General features: G+C 36.0%; 1 protein-coding gene across 3 annotated transcripts in view; it reads right to left on the bottom strand.

Annotated features, from left to right (window-relative positions):
* Gmps (guanosine monophosphate synthase) overlaps window positions 1-20,649 on the bottom strand; it is a 69,473-nt gene that overhangs the window by 13,405 nt on the left and 35,419 nt on the right. For all 3 annotated transcript variants that reach the window (XM_021253456.2, XM_004834498.4, XM_021253466.2), the window contains exons 5-10: window positions 20,165-20,268; window positions 15,992-16,185; window positions 15,572-15,737; window positions 12,890-13,041; window positions 12,150-12,323; window positions 9,725-9,830 (exon numbers count right to left, since the gene is read on the bottom strand). In XM_021253456.2, the coding sequence (XP_021109115.1) occupies window positions 9,725-9,830; window positions 12,150-12,323; window positions 12,890-13,041; window positions 15,572-15,737; window positions 15,992-16,185; window positions 20,165-20,268 (896 nt within the window). The remainder of the gene's footprint in view (window positions 1-9,724; window positions 9,831-12,149; window positions 12,324-12,889; window positions 13,042-15,571; window positions 15,738-15,991; window positions 16,186-20,164; window positions 20,269-20,649) is intronic.

Genomic DNA, 20,649 nt, shown 5'->3' with positions numbered 1-20,649 from the left:
GTAGAAACAGTATTTAGTGAAACTTCTATATTCATCATGAAAGTTTAATATAAAAAGGACACTAATTCAAAACTATAAAATCCCTATGTTAAAATTTTCTGCCATCATAAATTTTTGTTTAGTTTTTGCAGTGCTAGGGATCAAACCCAAAAACCACTCATGGTAGGCAAGTGCTCTACCACTGAGCTATATCCTCAGCCTAGGCTGAGTAGTGAGAGAGAGACTTGGGGGGAGGGTTAGTTTTTGAAACAGGGTCTCACTATGTAGCCCCAGGGTGGCCTTGAACTCTCAATCTTCCTGCTTTGACCTCCCAAGTGTTGGGATACCATGTCTAACTCAAGTTAACCATGTCTAACTCAAGTTAAGGTTTTAAAGTATTTAATTTCCGAGGTGAGAATCTAGCTCAAAGGTAGAGTGCATAGTTAGCATGAGCAAGGTACTAGATTTAACATCCAGCACCAAAACAAAGTATTTAATTTCAAACGTAGCTATTTGCCTCAGATCTAACTTATTTTTTTAGACTGCTTCTTTCTCTACATATTATTTTATTATTCATTTATGTGTTTTCTGCAATGCTAAGGACCAAAACCAAGGCCTCGTATTTTTACAGTCCACATATTAAGTGACACAAAATCTTCCAATAAATATTTTTAACCCACAAACATGTAATGTTTTAAAAATTTGTTAGTTTTCCAACATACACAAAATTAAAGAGAACAGCATAATAAACAACCTTATAGTCAACTAATAAAGAATAATATATTAAACAAAAAAGAAAGACTTTTTCATTCTAAAAGATGTGAACTAGTATTTCTATTTTACCAAATACTTAAGCTTTGATAAAAGTACAAGGCATGCATGGATCTCAGAAAAACGATCTGCTGCTTTGCCACAACAGAAAGAACATCACCTGAGATGCCTGGTTATCGGTAAACACTTAGCATATATATCCATTAATTGTCCTAGGCTCATTCCTCTGCTTACTTAAGACAGTTTGTAAAGTAGGAAAATTCTCTTTGCCAATAAAATTTTACATGATAGAAAAATCCAACATGTAAAGTACAGAGATTATAGCTGAAATGATGACCAAGAACACAGGACCAGTTGGCCTCCGTTCTTTAATATTCACAAACTTGCCTTTCATAGCACATAAGTTAGGGACTAAAAATCTTAAAATTCCTAGATATCATAGTAAGCGCTAATCACTACAAAGATTACACATGTGTAACACCGTTTATGGAGGGAAGCCGGTGGTTAAAGGTAGAAACTTTGGTGTAGAGATTACTGGTGGTATAATCCTGGTACTATACCTTCTATTCTGGATACCTTTTGGGAAATTAACCTCATCCCTAATTTTCCTCTTCTGTGGAACAGAATAATACTCATTTTTATCATGATCAAATTTGAAGACATTTTAAATATTTAGCAGACTGCTTAGCACATACCAAGTACTGAAGAAATGTTAACTAATGCTGTGCTTTTAATTAAATTAATTATTCTCCCCATTCATCACCTAAACACTATTATGGAGAGCGAAAACTGAGGTTCAAGATGTGCCCAAACTCAAAACAAAATGTTATGATTTTCAGTCCTGACTTTAAACAAGTATCACTTCTACCTCTAATTACTTTTTCTATATGACAGCAAACTGTTAGTATTTTGTTTTTGTATGGAAATTACTTACAGAGATCACTGAGCAATGAATGAAGTGGTTCATTCATTCAGACAAGTCAAAGGATAAAAATTTTAAGAGAGTCAACCCAGGTACAATGGCATATGCCTATAAATCCACCTCCTTAGGAAGCTGAGGCAGAATAATTATTTGAGCCTAGGTGTTCCAGGGCTGGGCAACATAATAAATTCTAGTCTCTAACAAAAAAACATTATTAGAGAACCAAGTTTTTATTGCTTCTCGGCCTTTTGGCTAAGATCAAGTGGAGAACCAAGTTTTAATCCTAACTACTTCTGAGGAGTACATCATGGTATGAAACAAAGAACAAATTCTAGCTTTACCATTAAGAATTATGTGGCAACAGGGGCCGGGGATTTAGCTTATTGGCACTGTGCCTGCCTCGTAGGCACAAGGTCCTGAGTTTGACCCCTGGTGCCGAATTAAAAAAAAAAAAAAAAAAAGAATCATGTGTCAGTGATTCAACACGTCTAAATACAGGAGGAGCCGTGTTGGAGCTACTCTGAGAAAATCAGCTAAAGACACAGGTAATTGGGAGAAAGGGAGGGACATACACCGATACCAAAATCAATGTGAAGTAAGAGACTTGCAGATCAAACAAAACATAGGCATAGGACTTCATAAAATGCTGCCACTGGTGTTAGGAACAGAAACCGCCATTCTAGGAAGTTCTCAATAACTAACGGACTGCAAAGGTGTGACAAACTCAATCCACACAGGATAGATCTGCAATATAAAGCCCCTCAACCCCTTTGCCTTCCTGCAAACAGAAGATGCTGCAGCCTGGAAACAAATTTCACCAGCACACACAGGTGTGAGTGACGAAGAAGCTGCTCCCTCCTCAATGGGCCACTAGGTTTTTTTTTTTTTTTTTTTTGTCCAGCCGTATAGCTGCTAACTGGAACCTCTAGCAACAAGATTAGGGACCACAGAGGTGATGAAATTAGTGAGTGGAACAGCATGACCCCTCCTGCCCTGCGACCAAGGGGCACAAAATAGAAATGCTGAAGTGCAGGATTTAAGCACCCTTGGCAGAGGTGGGACCAGACAATAAGCAGGAAGTCAGCACTCCCCCTCCTAGAGAGAAGATTGAAGAGGGACTGAGCAGCCTTGGACTGACCTGGCAGCAGTGGTGACACCAGTGCTTAGCCGACAGCACTCTGCCCAACCTGTGACAAGCAGCATGAGAGGAGATGTGCCAGTGGAGGCTGTGCAAGGACAAGGAGGGGCCAACTGTACACAGGACTAGGAGCAGCCTCGGGCTGTCTCTGTCTAAGGGCGCCACAGAAACTGGGACAGTGACACAGATGCACACAGAGTAAGGAGATGTGGGCAGGCCACCAAGGGACATACAGCAACTTCCTGGCTGAAGAATGGCCCCAGCTTCCACATCCAGAGGCCAAGATCAGCTCCACATCCACCTCTAATCCCACTGCAGACTTGGTGGGGTTACTCAATACAGTTTTTTGGACTCTGACTTGGACACTATGACACAACTGTGGACACCAGAGGAATTTTACTTTTTGTTTTTTGTTTCGTTTTCCTTTTTCTGTAAGGGTTTTTTTTTTTCTTCTTCTTTTTTTTGGTCATTTAGGTTTTTACCTTTATTGTTTGTTTTTGTTTTGCTTTTTTCATCTTGTTCCTCTATTTCAACTATCTTTCTTGATATTTTGACATTTTCAAGCACGTGAACATAAATAATCTCTAGTCTTTCTGATTTGCTTCAATATTCTTTTGCTTTCTCCTTCATTCTTTCTCTTGGGTCATATTCTCCAGTTTCCCAAAGCTTGGGTGATCATCCTTTATCCTTCAACCTTGCTTCTACCATATTTCTCTTCATTTATCTTTCTGTTTTGTCCCTAATCCCTCTTTACACCCCCCCCCACCTCCAGGTAAAATCATTCTACTAAGGAGAAATTCACTGCATTCAAGTTCTTAGCTTATGATAGATTTTGTTATATAACTGTACCTGTTGCTCCTATAGTTAAAGGTACCAAATTAATAGATACCAGTTTGTCAGTTTCTAGGGTATGCTTGATACTATTATTATGGGTAATTGTACTACTTTAACCAGGATGCCATACTTGTTTTAATTAGCTGTTCTCTGTTGTATGACAACACTGATTGGGTCATAACCATCACCATAGTCCAGTACCAAAGGACTGGGTATGGAGCCAAAGCACAACTTCTCATCCCTAATAACTTGAGGAGTTAGAATCTTGGAACAGACACAAAGACTAAATTAAGCCAGCTACACCTAGAAGACATCTATGAGGAATAGACACTTTCTAGGGAAGCCTCGATACTGGTGAGAAAGGTAATAAGAAAATTATAAGCATCAACACAGAAAACAAATTAGAATAAAAAAAACCCAGAAAATTACACGACACAGGAGCAAAATACAACTCCAGACCTCCAGTTTACTCAGGACAAGTCCAGGGGACAATGAGATAGAGAAAATCAGAACAAACCATCTGAATTTCCTCCAATGATAGGAGCACAAGTAAAAAAGAAAGATACCTGAGGCCACAGAGAAAGTCAGATCAGAAATAATTTCCCAGGTTAAAAAAAAGAGATGACAATCAAAATGAAGGACTTGCTCAGTGAATACAGAGTAGATACAGATTTAAAAAAAAAAAAAGAGGAGCTTAGGGAAATGATGGAAACCATGAATGCCCAACACAGGAAAGAAATGGAATCCATGAAACAGATTCAAACAGATCCAGGAGATTAAAAATTCCATTGAAAGTATATGCAACCATTTGAACCAAGGTGAAGATAGAATATTAGATCTAGAAGATAGGATTGCAATTAGTGACCACAAAAAGAAAGATTTCTTTAAAACAGCACGAGACCATGAAAAATCAATCCAATAGCTGAAGATGATACAAAGAACAACAATAAGATTGATCAGGGTTGATGAGAAAGCAGGGGACAGCACAAATGCCATAAAACACCTGTTAAGAGAAGTAATGGCAGAAAATGTACCAATATGGAAAAGGAATCTGACATACAAATAAGTAAGGCATATAGAATTCCAGTTAGCCATGATCAAAATAAATATACACCAATGCATATAATAATCAAGATTCCCAAAATTCAACACAAGAACAGAATATTAAAAGCTGTTAGAGAAATGAAAAAATCAACTATAAAGGAAAGCCTATCAAATCACAGCACACTTCTCAACACAAACCTGTAAGGTGAGAAGAGCTTGAAGTATTTCAACTCCTGAAAGAAAACCTCCAACTCAGATTTATGTACCCTGCACAACTATCTTTCAAAATCAATAGAGAAATAAGATACCTCCATGAAAGAAAAAAAAAAAACCCTGATGAAATCAATGACCACCAAATCAGCTCTACAAAATGCTCAGAAGGATATTTTAGAAAGAAATAACTAAGACTACAATTCCAAGAACACCATTAGAAAGAAGCTACCGAGCAAGGCCATGCAACTGAACAGAGGGGAAAGACAGGGAACACCAACAAAAGGAAAATAAATGAGAAGGATAAGTCAATACATATCATTTATAACCATTAATGTAAATGGTCTCAAATTCACCAATTAAAAGAAACAGATTTGCAGAATAGATCAAGAAACAAGATCCAACCATATGCTACATACAAGAAACACTCTTAACTATAATAGAAATTCATAGACTGAAAGTAAAGGATGGAAAACAATACCTCATGCAACGGGAACCTGGAAAAAAACAGGGGTAGCTATTCTATTTGGAGACAAAGTAAACTTCAAACCAAGACTGATCAAAAGAGATGAAGGTCACTACATACTTGTTAAGGGAAAATTCCAAGAGAAAGAGATAACAATCATAAATATATACACACCAAACAGTGGCACACTCAACTATATAAAACAAATATTAATGGACTTGAAAAATCAAATGAGCACAAACACAATTGTAATTGGGGACCTTAATATCCCACTGTCACAAACAGACAGATCAACTGGACAAAAAAAAATCAATAAAGAAACAGCAGAAGTTAACCAAACCTGTGAACAAATGGACTTAGTAGATTTCTCCAGTATTCCACTCTTCAACATCAGAATACACACTCTTCTCAGCTGCACGTTGGATGTTCTCCAAAATAGACCACATACTAGCCAATAGACCAAGCTTAAGTAAATGCAAAGGAACTGAAATTATCCCATGCATATTATCAGACCAGAGAGCAATGAACTGGAAATCAATGGAAAAAGAAATCATAAAAACTCCATAAACACATGGAAATTAAACAGCACCCTACTGCACAACAAATGGGTCACATATTAAATTAAAGAAGAAATTAAACAGTATCTATGATAAATGATAATACCAATACAACATACCAGAATTTACGGGACGCATTGAAAGCAGTCCTACAATGAAAATTTGTAACAGTGAACTTTCAAAAACAGTGAGCTCAAATAACCTAATGTTGAACCTAAAACTTTTAGAAAAAGAGTAAGTCAAGCACAAAGCTCATATGAGGGAGGAAATTATAAAGATCAGAACAGAAATTAATGCAATTGACACTAGGAAAACAATACAAAAAAAAAAAAAAAAAATCAACGAATTCGAGTTGGTTCTTTGAAAGACTAAATAAAATTGATACTCTTAGCCAACCTTAACAGGAAAAGGAAAGAAAACACTCAAATCCATGCCAATTAGGAAGGAAAAAGCTGAAATCTCAACAGATCCTACAGAAATCCAGAAGATCATCAATACCTACTTCGAGAACCTGTGTTCTAGTAAGATGGAAAACACAGAAGAAATGAACAAATTCCTAGATACATATTAATTACCAAAGTTGTATCAAGAAGATATAAAAATTCTAAATAATTACAATAATATTGTAAATTCTTCAATAAAATTGAAGATGTAATTAAAAATTTACCAACAAAGAAAAGCCCAGGTCCTTACGGATTCACTGCTGAATTTTATAAGAAATTTAGAGAAGACCTAATGCCATTACTCCTCAAACTCTTTAATAAAATTGAAAAGGATGCAATATTCTCAAACTCATTCCTGGAAGCAAGTATTACCCTGATAGCAAAACCAGAGAAGGATCCAACCAAAAAAGAGAACTACAGGCCAATCTCCCTAATGAACAGATGCAAAAATCCTCAATAAGATACTGGCAAACAGAATGCAGCAAATCATCAAGAAGATTATACATCATGACCAAGTAGGATTCATCCCAGGGATGCAGAGATGGTTTGACATACACAAATTAATAAATATAATACACCATATCAACAGAGCCAAGGACAAAAATCACATGATCATCTCAATAGACACAGAAAAAGCATTTGACAAAGTTCAACATCCATTCACAATTAAAAAAAAAAAACTATAGAAAATGGGAATAGACGGGCTTTATCTCAATGTGTCAAAAGGCATCTACAACAAACCAACAACCCACACGTACTAAATGGTCAAAAACTAAAAGCCAGGCTGGGGATTTAGCTCAGTGGTTCCGTCGCCTGCCTCACAAGCGCAAGGTCCCAAGTTCAATCCCCGGTACCAAAAAAGGAAAAGAAAACTGTTAATGAAAACTAAAAGCCTTTACTCTAAAATCAGGAAAAAGGCAAGGATGTCCACTATTACCACTCCTATTCAATATAGTGCTGGAAACATTAGCCAGACCAACTGGACAAAAGAAAGAAATAAAAAAAGTAAAAGTAGGAAAGGAAGAAATGAAACCATCAGTATTTGGGGATGCCATGTATAGAGGAGACCCCAAAAGCTCTACCAAAAGACTTCTAGATTTAATAACCAACTTCAGTCACATAGCTGGATACAAAGTCAACAATCAAAAATCAATAGCATTCCTGTATACTAATAACAAACTTAGTGAGAGAGCAATTAGGAAAACTATAGCATTGAAAAACGAAATACTTAGGAATCAATGTAACAAAAGAAGTAACACTGAAAACTACAGTACTCTGAAAAAGGAGATTGAGGAGGATATCAGTAAATGGGAAGATATGCTTGCTCATAGGTAGGAAGAAACAACAGTAAAAATGGCCATACTTCCAATTGCAATCAAAATATTAACAGCACACCTCACAGAACTAGAGAAAACATTCCTAAAATTCATTTGGAACCAGAAGAGACCTAGAATAACAAAAACAATTCTGAGCAACAAAGGCAGGGCCGGGAGCATCACAATTCTTTACTTGAAATTATAATACTGAGCTACTGTGATAAAAAACAGCATGGTACTGGCAAAAAAAACAGACCTAAGGATCAATGAAACAGATCAGAACAGGCAGAAATAACACCAAACACACTCAGCCATCTTATCTTTGACAAAGGAGCCAAACACCTTCACTCAAAGAAAGATAGCCTCTTCAATAAATGGTGCTGGAAAAACTAGCTTTCCACATACCAAAGATTAAAACTAGATACTTATCTCTCACCATGCACTAAAGCAAAATCAAAATGGATCAAAGATCTAAATATTAAAACAGAAACACTAAATCTGCTGGAAGAGAGAATAGTTGGAACTCTTAAAGACAGAGATGGAGACAGGCTTTATAAACAAAATCCCAATCGCATGAGAAATATTACAAAGACTCAACAACTGGGATCTCATCTTATTAAAAAGAAATCATCAAGAGTGAAGAGACAACCAACAGAATGGGAAAAAATTTTTGCCAGCTCTTCCTCAGACAAAAAACTAATATTAGACTATATTAAGAACTGAAAAAAAAATCAACCCCACAAATTTAAAGACCTGATCCAAAAATGGGCATCTGAAATGAATACACACTTCTCCGATGAAGTAGAAATGGCAAATAAATATAAGAAAAAATGGTCAACATCACTGATCATTCAAGAGATGTAAATTAAAACAACGCTGAGATTCCTTCTCATTCCAGCAAAAATGGCTTATTATCAAGAAATCAACCAATAACAAATGCTGGCAGGGCTGTGGAGAAAAAGAAACCCTTTTACACTGTTGTGGGGAGTGTAGACTGGTGCAACCACTGTGGAAATAAGTGTGAAGATTCCTAAAAAAAAAAACTAAAACTAGAGCTTCCATTTGACCCAGCTATCCCTCTTCTTGGTATCTTCACCAAAGAATTAAAAGCATCATACCACAGAGATATATGCACACCAATGTTTATAGTGGCACTGTTTGTTAATAGCTAAATCTTGGGAACAGCCCAAATGCCTATCAAATGATAAGTGGATAAAGATTTTTTTATACAATGGAGTACGTCTCAGCCATAAAGAAGGATAACCTTGAGACATTTCTAGGTAAATGGATATACTTTGAGACCATACTCTTAAGTGCAATAAATCGGACAAACGTGTGTAAATATCGCATTGTTTCTCTGGTACGAGAAAGTGAAAGTGGAAATGAGGACCAAAATGTATACTATATTGTGAAATAGGAAGAAAAAGTTTAAATGGAAAGGGGCACTAAGGAAGGGAGAGGGTGAAAGGAAGGAAGGGAAAAAGAAAAAAAATGAGAAAAGAAAGATAAAATGGAAACAAAGCTTTTGTAAATAAGAAGGAGGGCAGAAGGAAGAGGAGGGAAATGGAAAAAAAATAAGAATTAAGAAATATCATGTACAGGTACAGATTCTCTATCACAAATGTGATCATTATGTATATCTAAAATGTACCAAGAAACTTAATTAATTAAAAAGAATCAAGCTGGGGATTTAGCTCAGTGGCACCACGCCTGCCTTGCAAGCGCAAAGTCCTGAGTTTGATCCCTGGTACCCCCAAAAGTAAGAAAGAAAGAAACAAAGAAAGAAAGAGAGAGAGAGAATCATGTGGCAATATTATTAAAATATGAGACTCCCATAGACATTTAATATCTAAATGCAAACACTATGAAAAAATGAGTATTTAATAAAATGAAATAAATACAGTAGACACTCAAGAATTTGTTTCCTATCCTCCTTACCTTTCTGTCATGTTATCCCCAAGAATATAAATTATTTAGCATTGTCTGGATTGATTTTTCTTTACAGGAAGAACTAAAAACAAATCAAAATAAAATTTTTTTTTACCTGGAAATGGATGCCTGGAAACTAATTCTTCAGGAAGGCCAAGTTCTCTGCCTAAAATTCTCACTTCATCTTTATGAAAATCTTTCAGTGGTTCTATTACTTTTCCCTACAGAGAAGAAGAAAAGTCAATCAATACAAATTAGTAATCAAAATGGCATGAAAAGCAAAGGATAATAAGTAACTGGCCCTTCTATTGTCTTATTACTTAGCTTAAAAAATTGTCTTTAAAAATCCATTTCCAGTCAGCCATGGTAGTGCAATGCCTACAATCCCAGCACACAGGAAGCTGAGGAAGGAGGACAGCTGTGAGTTTGAAAGGCCAGCCTGAGCTCCACAGTGAATTCAAAACCAGCCTGAACTACATAGCAAGACCTTGTTTCCAAAAAAACCAAAAACAACCATCTCTGATTTAGCTCTCAAGACAATTAGAAAATATCATGTTAGTGTTTCAAAATTAAAACTTCTAATGACATCAAGAAAGAGAAATGACAACCAACAAAACAGAAGAAAATATTGACAAATTACATATATAGCAAGAATTTTAACTAGAATATATAAATCACTTGACAATTCTTAAAATAAGCCAATTAAAAAACAAGCAATGGATAGGAATAAATGTTTCTCCAACATGTACAAATGACCAATAAGCACATGAAAAGATACTCAAAATCATTATCTATCAGAATCACAGTGAGCTACCACTTGATATCCACTGATGCGACTAAAATTAAAAGCAACACACCCCTTGGGATGGAAACTACCAAAAAAAAGAAGCAGAAAATAACAGGGCCGGGGATTTAGCTCAGTGGTTCCACCGCCTGCCTCGCAAGCACAAGGACCCAAGTTCAATCCCCGGTACCAAAAAAAAAAAAACGAAAATAACTAATGTTGGTAAGGATGTGAGGAAATTAGAATCCTTGTGTTAATTTTTGCTGGATTATAAAATGGTACAACTGCTACAGAAAACAACATGGAGGTTCCTCAAAAACCTTTAAAGTACAATACCCTATAATCCAGCAATTACAATTCTGGGTACATATGCAAAAAAGAACTAAAAGCAGGGTCTTGAGATAAGTTACATATACATTTTCGTAACAGTAGTATTCAAAATATTCAAAAAATAGGGCTGGGGATTTAGCTCAGTGGTTCTGCCACCTGGCTCGCAAGCGCAAGGCTCTGAGTTCGATCTCTGGTACCAAAAAAAAGAAAACTCAAAAAAAATAGAAGTAACCCAAATGCACATCAATGAATAAACGCATTAACTGTAATATACAGATACAGTGTTATGGCATCTGGCTTAGAAAGTAAGGAAGTTCTGTCATATGCTACAACCATAGATAAATCTTAAGGACATTATGCTAAGTAATATAAACCAGTCAGAGACAAGACTATGATTTCAATTATGTGATGTACTTAAATTACTAAAATACACAGAAAGTGAAGGACAGATGATAGTCTTAGTGAAGATGTGGAGAAATTGGGACTCTCCTACACTGCTAGTGAGAAGACAAAATGCTTCAACCATCTTGGATAACAATTTGGCAGTTCATCAAAATGTCAAAATAGAGTTACTATGTGAGCTAGCGATTCTACTAAGTATACAATAAAAGAAATGAAAATACACATTCGCAAAAATGTAACCAAAGTTTATAGTAATACTATAACAGCCAAAAAGTGGAAACAATTCAAATATCCAATGCTGAATGAATAAATAAAATGTGATATACCCATAAACTGAATTGAACCCAGAGTCTTGACAATGAGCTACATCCTCACCCCGCCAACCCTGTTATTTTGAAACAGGATCTTGGTAAGTCATAAAATTGCCCAGGGTGAGCTCAAACTTGCAATCCTCCTGCCTCAGCCTCCCAGGGTGCTGGGATTACAGATAAGCACCATCACAACCAGCCATTAAAATGGATTATTTATCATTAAAAAAGAATCATGTTCTGACACATGCTACAGCATAAACCTTAAAAATATAGTAAGTAAAAGAAGCTAATCATAAGTAAGAGATAGTATACTGTATGATTCAATTACATAAAAATATTCAAAAAACATAAAACTAGAGACAGAAAATAAGTTAGTGGATTTCTAGGGCTGGCAGAGGGCTAGGGATTAAGACATAGGTAGAATGAGGGCTGACTGTAAAGGAATATGGGATTCCTTTGGAGGCAATGAAAATGTTCTAAAATTAAGACTGTGGTGGGGGCCAGAGATTTAGCTCAGCGGCACTACACCTGCCTTGCAAGTACAAGGTCCTGAGACTGATCCCTTGTACTGAGCAAAAAAAAAGAAAAGAAAAAAAATTAGACTGTGGTGACAGTTATAACAACTTGGTAAATATTGCAAGAGAAACAGGAAAGGAAGGAGACATTAGACTCTCCATGCATCTACTTTACTAAAAAGTTCTTATAAATTTTACCTCTTCTCTCAACTTTCTGATAAGTTCTGTGTCATTGTGATGAGTTTTAATGAGTTCAGCTTTGCCACTTGCAACAAGGGATGCACTTTCAATTAGATCAGGCCGTAAAGTACCTTGGGCAAGGAAAACCTCATCTGGTTTCAGATTCATTTCTCCAATTACTTCATTGGCAATCTATAACCAACAGGAGGAAAACAGCCTTAAAAGAGATTAATCTACTTAAAAAGACAGCAAAATTATATACTTTCAGCTAAATTTTTCAGTCTTTTTATAATACCAGCAAAGAAATTAAATCTGCAAATCTTCAAAATTCCTTAGAACATGTGCTTTCACATGATTCAAAAAGGGTGCAAACAGTCCCTCCAAGAGTTTGCAATCTACTAACATACCCAATATCAACCGAAAACAACTATTCTTTTTTTTTTCTTTTCATAGTACTGGGGATCAATCCAAGGGCCTTGTGCATGATAGGCAAGTGCTCTACCACTAAGCCACATTGCCTAGGCCTGGAAACATCTAGTTTTCTTAACCTTTAAAATAATAGCCTCGCAATATATATGTTTTTTAAATATAAAACAATTTCTACAGGTCAGTATACAAACAATATATCATATATGTGTCAACCACAAAAGAAAAAGAGATTCAAAATTAGCAATTTTTTTTACTTGATGTAATGACAAACATATATAAATACTAAGATTCACATCAAAACACGTTGAGGATATTAAAAAGAAAGGTACCTTAACAAAAGTATCACCAATGATTTTTCTTTTCTCTTCAGGACTTGTAGTCATATTTAATGTTTTGCTAATTCTTTTTCGTGGGGTTCTGTCTTCATCTGATATTGGTAAAGTAGTTGTTCCATTATAGAAGGAATGAGCAGCATTTATCACTGAGAGATACAGGAGATATGTTTTAACCTAATAGAGTTTTTAAAAATCTTAAGTAACAAGTTGAATTAGACAGAAAACCTAGATGATTCCTTTTTATCTCCCCTAAGTTTGCCTACATACTCAAGAACTATTAATATATTACAAGTAACAGACAGGGGAAATCATTAAATTTTGCTTTTATGAGAATCTCACTACATTTAGAGTGATCAAAGGCCATGGTACCACAAACTATGCTCGTCTGCTTTCTGTCTGTTTAGTGCTCTATCAGAGTAACAAGCAAAAGCCCTAGCCAAGATGCTTAGCCCTAAGGAAGTTAAAAGCAGTGATTCAAACATGGAGAATCAAAGTCCTTGGAACAGCCCCTGACTAGTGTCTTAAAAAACTGTTATTTATAAATATATATTTAGCAATCCTTATCTGTCCTTTATTTTATCTAAAAGCAATGAATCAAAAACTAAGATCTCTATTTAGTGCTAAAGCTTAGTAAGATGATAAGGCAGCTGGCTGTTTCACTGGGGGTCTACAAATAATCTGTGTTTTTCCTTGAAATTAGTCGATTATCCAGAGAAAACACAGCCAATCCTTCTATCAGTATTCTGGTACCTGAACAGAGAAAGTGGGGAAAGAAAGACAATCACCTTTCAGTATAATAGGTTTTAACTTAATTCTGTTAATGTAGAATTTTGTTTCCACCTTTAAGTATGCCTGAATTGGTCTGACCAAGTCCAAAGCCTCTCCTGTCTGAACTCTCTAGAGAATGAATTCTGTGATAAGAGAAGGAGAGCTGCAATTTGCTTGGGTGTTAAGCAAAAGAATCTGCTGCTCATATTTTCAAATGATTCCTGCTTTAGGGTTACCCAGAGACCCATGATTCAAAAAGGAACCAATGTTTCCAATTTCGGAGCCTCCACAGTAATCTGTAGAATAAATCAGCTTGCTTTTTATTAGCTTCCTTCCCTACTCTTCCCCAAAATTCTGAATTATTCCATTCCATACTGGTAACCAAGGACAAATCTAGGTTTTAGGGAGTTGGAACTTTGAAATACAGTATAGTTGGAAGGCCCCCTTCAAGAAACAGTGTAAGATATTTTAGAAATGTTATGCTGAGCTCACTAACAAGAACTTAAGTGTATACAGAAATGGTTACAAGTCATATATACACCATTAAACCCAAACAAAATGTATCTCCAGCTAAACTTTTCCTTAACTTCATCCCAGAATGCCCACAGGCCCTAGGCCAGAGAATGGTCCCAAGTTTGATGCCAGCCCAGCCTACATGGCAAGACCCCATCTTAAAAAAAAAAAAAAAAAGAACAAAAAAGTAAGTAAATAATTTTTAAAAACCAAAATGCCCACAGCCACTCTACCCTACCCGAGAACATAAATCAAGAATGGAAACAGAAGTTAATCAACCACAAACTATTAAAATATCTTCTTCACAATTATTTCACAAAAACATCCGACCAGGTGAAGACACTGCTGGGGTCCCTCCTAGGACTTTCTAAGAAGATTAACTAGTCAGGGACACTTAAGCTTAAATTCCATAGGCATATCAAAGAAAATCTACCTTAGGTATCTGTTTTCTTCCTCCAACATTTTGTTGAAACCATTTGCTGTCTTCTCCTTTTTTTGGTACCAGAGATTGAACTCGGGACCTTGCGTTTGCGAGGTAGGCGACGGAACCACTGAGCTAAATCCCTGGCCCCCTTCTCTTTCTTATCCTTGCATCACTGTACTTGTTTTTCATGCCTTTACTGACATTTCAGTGAAGTTTCAAACAAGAAACAGTTGTATTCACCGCAACCCTACCTACAAGTCTTCACCTTACATTCATTCTTTTGAATGCATCAATTTCAAATAATTCAGTAATACATACAATGGATTTTTTTTTTCCAGCACTAGGGATTGAGCCCAAGGCCTTCACAACAAGCTGCATCCCCAGTCATTTTTCATTTTTAACTTTGAGACAGGGTCTCCCTAAATTAACTGTCTCAAACTGGGCTTGAACTTGCAATCCTCCTGCCTCAGCCCCCCAGACTGCTGGGATTACAGGCACACACGATCATACCCAGCTTGGATTTCATTTTTTTAGAGATGGGGTCTTGCCATGCTGCCCAGACCACAGAGAGAATGACTAGATGATAACATTGATTTAAGTGTAACAATAGCTGTATCAATAGTTTAAAAATTTATACTGGGGCCTCTATTGCACCAGAGATAATTCTGCAAAACCAAAAGATGTTTTTCAACTTTGAGCTTATTTGAAAAACAAAAATGAAAAAACTACAACTGGTGAAGAAAATGTGCTCATTTAAAAAAGAGGGGAGAGCCGGGGATTTAGCTCAGTGGTTCCGGCACCTGCCTTACCAGTTCAAGGTCCTAAGTTCGATCCCCAGAACCAAAAAAAAAGGGGGGGGGGAATAAAATAAATAAAAAAGAGGGGGAAAAATGCTCATTAAACCATATGGGGCTTGATTTGATAAAACAAGTTTTGACATGTAAATTAACTTTTTGGTAGTTCATTAATACCTTTAACCTGAATTCCAAGCTTTTTGAGTGCTTCTTCAACAGACTGGCTTTCCCGTTTTCTCATAAAGCCATTATCAATGTGCACAGCAATGACTTGATCTTGATTCAAAGCACGATTTAGCAAAGCCGTACAAACTGTTGAGTCTACACCACCACTGAGTAAAACCTACAGAGTAAAATGAAAAATCAAACTGAGCAAAATAAGCCAAAAGAAAAAAAGCACTAAACCTTAGATCATTATCTACAAGTAAAGTTTACATCAAAAATACACATGGTAATTAGGAAAGCACTGTGAAACAATGCAATAAACAAAGCTTATCTTCATTGGTTAATGTTAAGGTGCTGTATTAAGAAACCTAGCTCTGGGATCCAATATCATTGACAAAAAAGTTGTGACCTGCCAGAGGATAGACTGCTTACCAAAACTTTTGATGTGCCTACTTGCTCTTTGATCTCTCGAATGCATTCAAGCTCTCTGTTCTGCACTGTAAAAGTCCCAGTGCACCCAGCTATATCATAAAGGAAATTCTTCAGTATTACTTTTCCATTTTCTGTAAGGCCAACTTCTGGGTGGAACTGTACTCCATACAACTTTTTAGATTCATTTGCTATACCTTTACAGAAAAAATAATCACAACATTTATTCATGTTGAAAAGACTCGACCAATACCCACAATTCAATCCTCAAAATTTCTCTCATGAATGTTTAAACTAAGATGGTTTAATTAATTTTTGATTACAGGTAAATAAACGATATTACACTGCCCTAATCTTTCTTTATAAAGATTTTTTCTTTTCATGGCAATTGATGAGCTATATGACAGTGCAAAAAGTCCTACAGAGAGATTATTTCAGGGCATTCTCACTTTTCCACTACTACTTTATATTTCTTTACCATTTAACACAGTAACTCAATTTTAGTTCTCAGTTCTATATGGCTTTTTCCTATAGTGTATCACAACTGACTCCCTATATTAAAAGAACCTTATATATATCAGCCTGGTCTGATATGTAAGAATACTCTAGGTGTTTGCTTCTCAAATACAATTAACTATAAATACAGGCCAAGTATCCCTTACCCAAAATGCCTACAACTAGGAGTAGCTTGGGGTTTTTTCCCCCAGATTTTGGAATATCTGCATATACATAATGAGATATCCTGGGGATGGGACCTAAGTCAGTATTTCATTCATATTTCATATGTAGTTTATAAATATAGCCTGAATAATTTTACAAAATGTTTTTTAGTGTTTCTGAGTTTTGGCTACCTCTTACCAAATGAGGGTATGTATGGAATTTGACAGTGGTGGTGTCATGTTGGAGCTCAAATAAGGATTTCAAATTTTCAGGCTAGGGATGCTCAACCTACAAAATTTCATTTACTTGACTAATGTGTTTCTCAAAAATTATCTACTAAGCAGCAGATGCTGGACTAGATGTTTTACATGTATATGTATTTTATGGTTTAGATATTAAGAAACTTGTCTGAACTCTTGGCCAATGAAGTAATAAATTGGGCAGGTGGGCTCCCAAACTCATACTCATTCTACTACACCAAGGTACCTCACACTTGCATTATTAGGCTTCCATGATACCACTCTCTTGGTTCACTTATTTCATGATTTGTTCCTTTGGACTCTTCCTTGCTGGTTACTTCTCATGTGGTTCACATGAAGCAATCCAGTACTCAACCCCTACTTCTCTTCTCTATACATTCTGAGTGATCTCAGATATCATCTCTAACTACTTTAAAATTCTACCCTCGCTGCCAAGTCCTCAAATTTATGTCTAGCACCATTTTCTCCTTGAAAGACTCCCCCCCCCACACACACACATCTGGCTACCCGACCCTTTTTTTTTAATAAGCTATCTTGAATTTAATATACAAACCCCAAATCCTAAGGTCTTTTCCATTTGGTAAACAGAAATTTTATTCTCTGGTTGCTCAGGCTGAAAAACTCAGAGAAGTTAAAACTATATTCCACTTTATTTTCCTCACTCCACACCAAAGCCAATAGAAAACGCTTTGTCTCTCCATTCAAAACACATCAGAATCCAATCATCTCTGACTACTTATATGTCTACCACCCTGGCCCAGACAATATTTGCTCCCTCCTGATTACTACAAGACTCCTAGATGGTTTTCTTGCTTCTTCTTTTTTTTTTGGTACCAGGGGTCGAACTCAAGTCCTTGCACTTGCAAGGCAGGCGGTGGAACCACTAAGCTAAATCCCCAGCCCACTTCTATTTTTTAACCTGACTCTTTTTCTTTTCATGGTAGCATAATCCTGCAGTTAAACCACATCTCTCCTTTATCCAAAACCACATCTGCAATCCCAGCACTCATGAGGCTAAAGCAGGAAGGCTGCCTTAAGTTTGAGGCCAGCCTGGGCTACTTAAAGAGACCCTGTCTCAAAAAACCAAAACAAACAAGTCTCACCTAACGATGAATAAAGTCAAAGTTTTATAGGCTCACATATCTTGTGTTTTGGACTCCAACTACCTCTATGTCTTCATTTACTACTCTCCTCCACACTTTTTTTTTTTAAACACAGGAAGGAATATTTAATGAGTATTTACTGAATGAATTTGATACACAAGGTTCTTAACTGAGCACTAGTCACTTTAGAGGCTATGTAATGCAGAGGTGCTGCCTTATAAGAGTTTAAAATTTTGTGAACCAACCTCTTGAGGCCAAAATGTGACATTGTTCATTTACGTGTTCTTACCCACATCACAGTGTTAGGTTTAAATGTATGAAGAAAAAAATCAGTGACTTTCATGTGTAATATAAATGTATAAAATATATGCCCACATACAGATTTTCCAGAATATGCTCTTTTGCGAACTTCATGTTGAAAGAGCTACCCAAGAGGTGTGCAGCTCCACACTTACTCTTCTCTAATCATGTAGTCTCCCTGAATTCCTTATACATGGCCCACCCTAAGACCTTTGCATTACTATTGCCTTTTTCCTCAAATATCCAGGAGAATCAGCATTCATCTTCTTCAAGTCCAATGTCATCTTACAGGAACACTTTCCCTGGGACATCTTAAATAAACAGTAACATTCCTAATCACACATATTCTATAACTACCTAACCTCCCATACCACTGATTTTTTCAATGTGAACATCATCTGACAATAGAAATATTCAATATTTGCGTACTGTCTACCCTCCTCACTCACAATGTTAAGAGATTTTGTCTATTTTCTTCATTCCTATGTCCTTGCCATCTGGTATTGTGCCTGATATTTGATAGGTACTCAGATATTTCTCAAAGGAATAAAAATATTAAGCTTATGTACCCCTGTTGATTTAAAGCCTTTTCAGTACAAAAACCACTGTTGAGGCCAGGCATGCTGGCACATGCCTGTAATCCCAGTACTTGGGAGGCTGATGCCAGAAGATTACCACAAGTTCAAGGCCAGCCTTGGCTACAGAGATCAAAGCCAGCCTGAACTACACAGCAAGACCTTGTCAAAAACAAAAGAGTGATCATTTCTATGTTCATGTATTAAGTCTTATAAGTAACTGCAAGCAGATTATTCAACTCAGTTTATCTACAACAAATCTTTTTTTCAACATTTTAGGTTTGGCATCTCAAACAGTTTTATTGCTAAAGCTTTTTTTCTTTGACTGATTTTCAGTGCTATTAGCAATTATTTATATTATTCAGATAAGCAAGTCCAAACCCCAAACTGCCAGAAAAATCACTTTTTCTTCAACAAAAAAGTAGAAAACAAAAATGGTTTCTCCAAAGGGCTAGATAGTAAATATTTTAGGACTTGTGAGACACACAGTCAACTGAATTGTTGTTGTTTTTGTCTTGTTTTGTCTTGTAAGACAGGGTCTTGCTATGCAGTTCAGGCTGGCCTCAAACATGTAGCAATTCTTATGCCTCAGTGTCCTGAGTGCTGGGATTATAGGCATGCCTCACCATAACCAGCCCTGTGTTTTATTATAGCCCTTTAATAATATAAAAGCCATTCTTAGTTCCTGAGCAAGAAAAAAACAGGCAATAGGCTAGATTTGACCTGCAGGTCATAATTTGTCAACTCTGGTTCAGAAAATTGTCCTTAATACTTAGTATGGTGTTTTGCAGACATCCAAGTCCAATAAAAAGCATGAAAAAACAAGCACGACAGGAAGATAAACACATCTCAAATTTTTCCTCAGTTATAAAACTATAGCATTTTACATTTGAAAAGCTTACATGAGAAGCACTTTATTGTGTGTGATATTGGGGATTGAACCAAGAACTTTCAAAATGAGCTACATAACCAGTTTTTTTTTCCCCCTTGTTTTTTATTTTGAGACAAGATCTCACTATGTCACTGAGTTACTGAGGCTGAATTTGACCTTGCAGTCCTTCTGTCTCAGCCTCCCAGAGCGCTAGGGTTGTAGGCATATACCACTGCAACCAAATAGGATGAACATTTTTTAAAGTATTTTAAGTAAACCATTATGTGACTTCTGGGTAATTCTTCTAATACTGAATTCTTTTCATTAACAACTGATCCCACCACATTTACAATGTTTTAAAAATAAGGAAGATAACAGTACTTCATACAGAAACACATAATTTTCACCTGCCACAATGTTCCCAGAACGTGCCACAACCTTGAATCCATCAGCTACTTTGTCTACACTATCTCCATGTGTAAGCAAAACAATTTCTTCCTTCTGAAGGCCCCTAAACATACAAAAAACAAAATATCACACACAAGAATCCTTAAAACATGATTATTAAGTTCTTTTGCTTTAGAAATATAAACTTGAAGAAAATAGATAAAAATAGATTACAATGCAACAGTGCTAGAATTTAAATGTTAATTTAAATTAAATTATAATTATAAATTAGTAAATTATAAAAATTATAAATTTAAATGTTAATTTAATTATACATAAAGCCAATAATTTAGGATACTAAATCTCGAAGTCTATACATGAAGTTGATAATATAATTACACACACACAAAAATAATTTCCAGAGATTAATAAATCAGTAATTACATCTATTAGGATTCATCTTAAGAACACAGGTGCATCAAAGACATTAACACTTTGTCCTGTA

This window comes from Heterocephalus glaber, unplaced genomic scaffold (assembly GCF_053883595.1).
Source record: "Heterocephalus glaber isolate CG9 unplaced genomic scaffold, H.glaber_assembly_v1.0 deba00001504, whole genome shotgun sequence".
NCBI classification, from domain to species: Eukaryota; Metazoa; Chordata; class Mammalia; order Rodentia; family Bathyergidae; genus Heterocephalus; species Heterocephalus glaber.
This window is presented reverse-complemented; position numbering and strand designations above follow the sequence as displayed.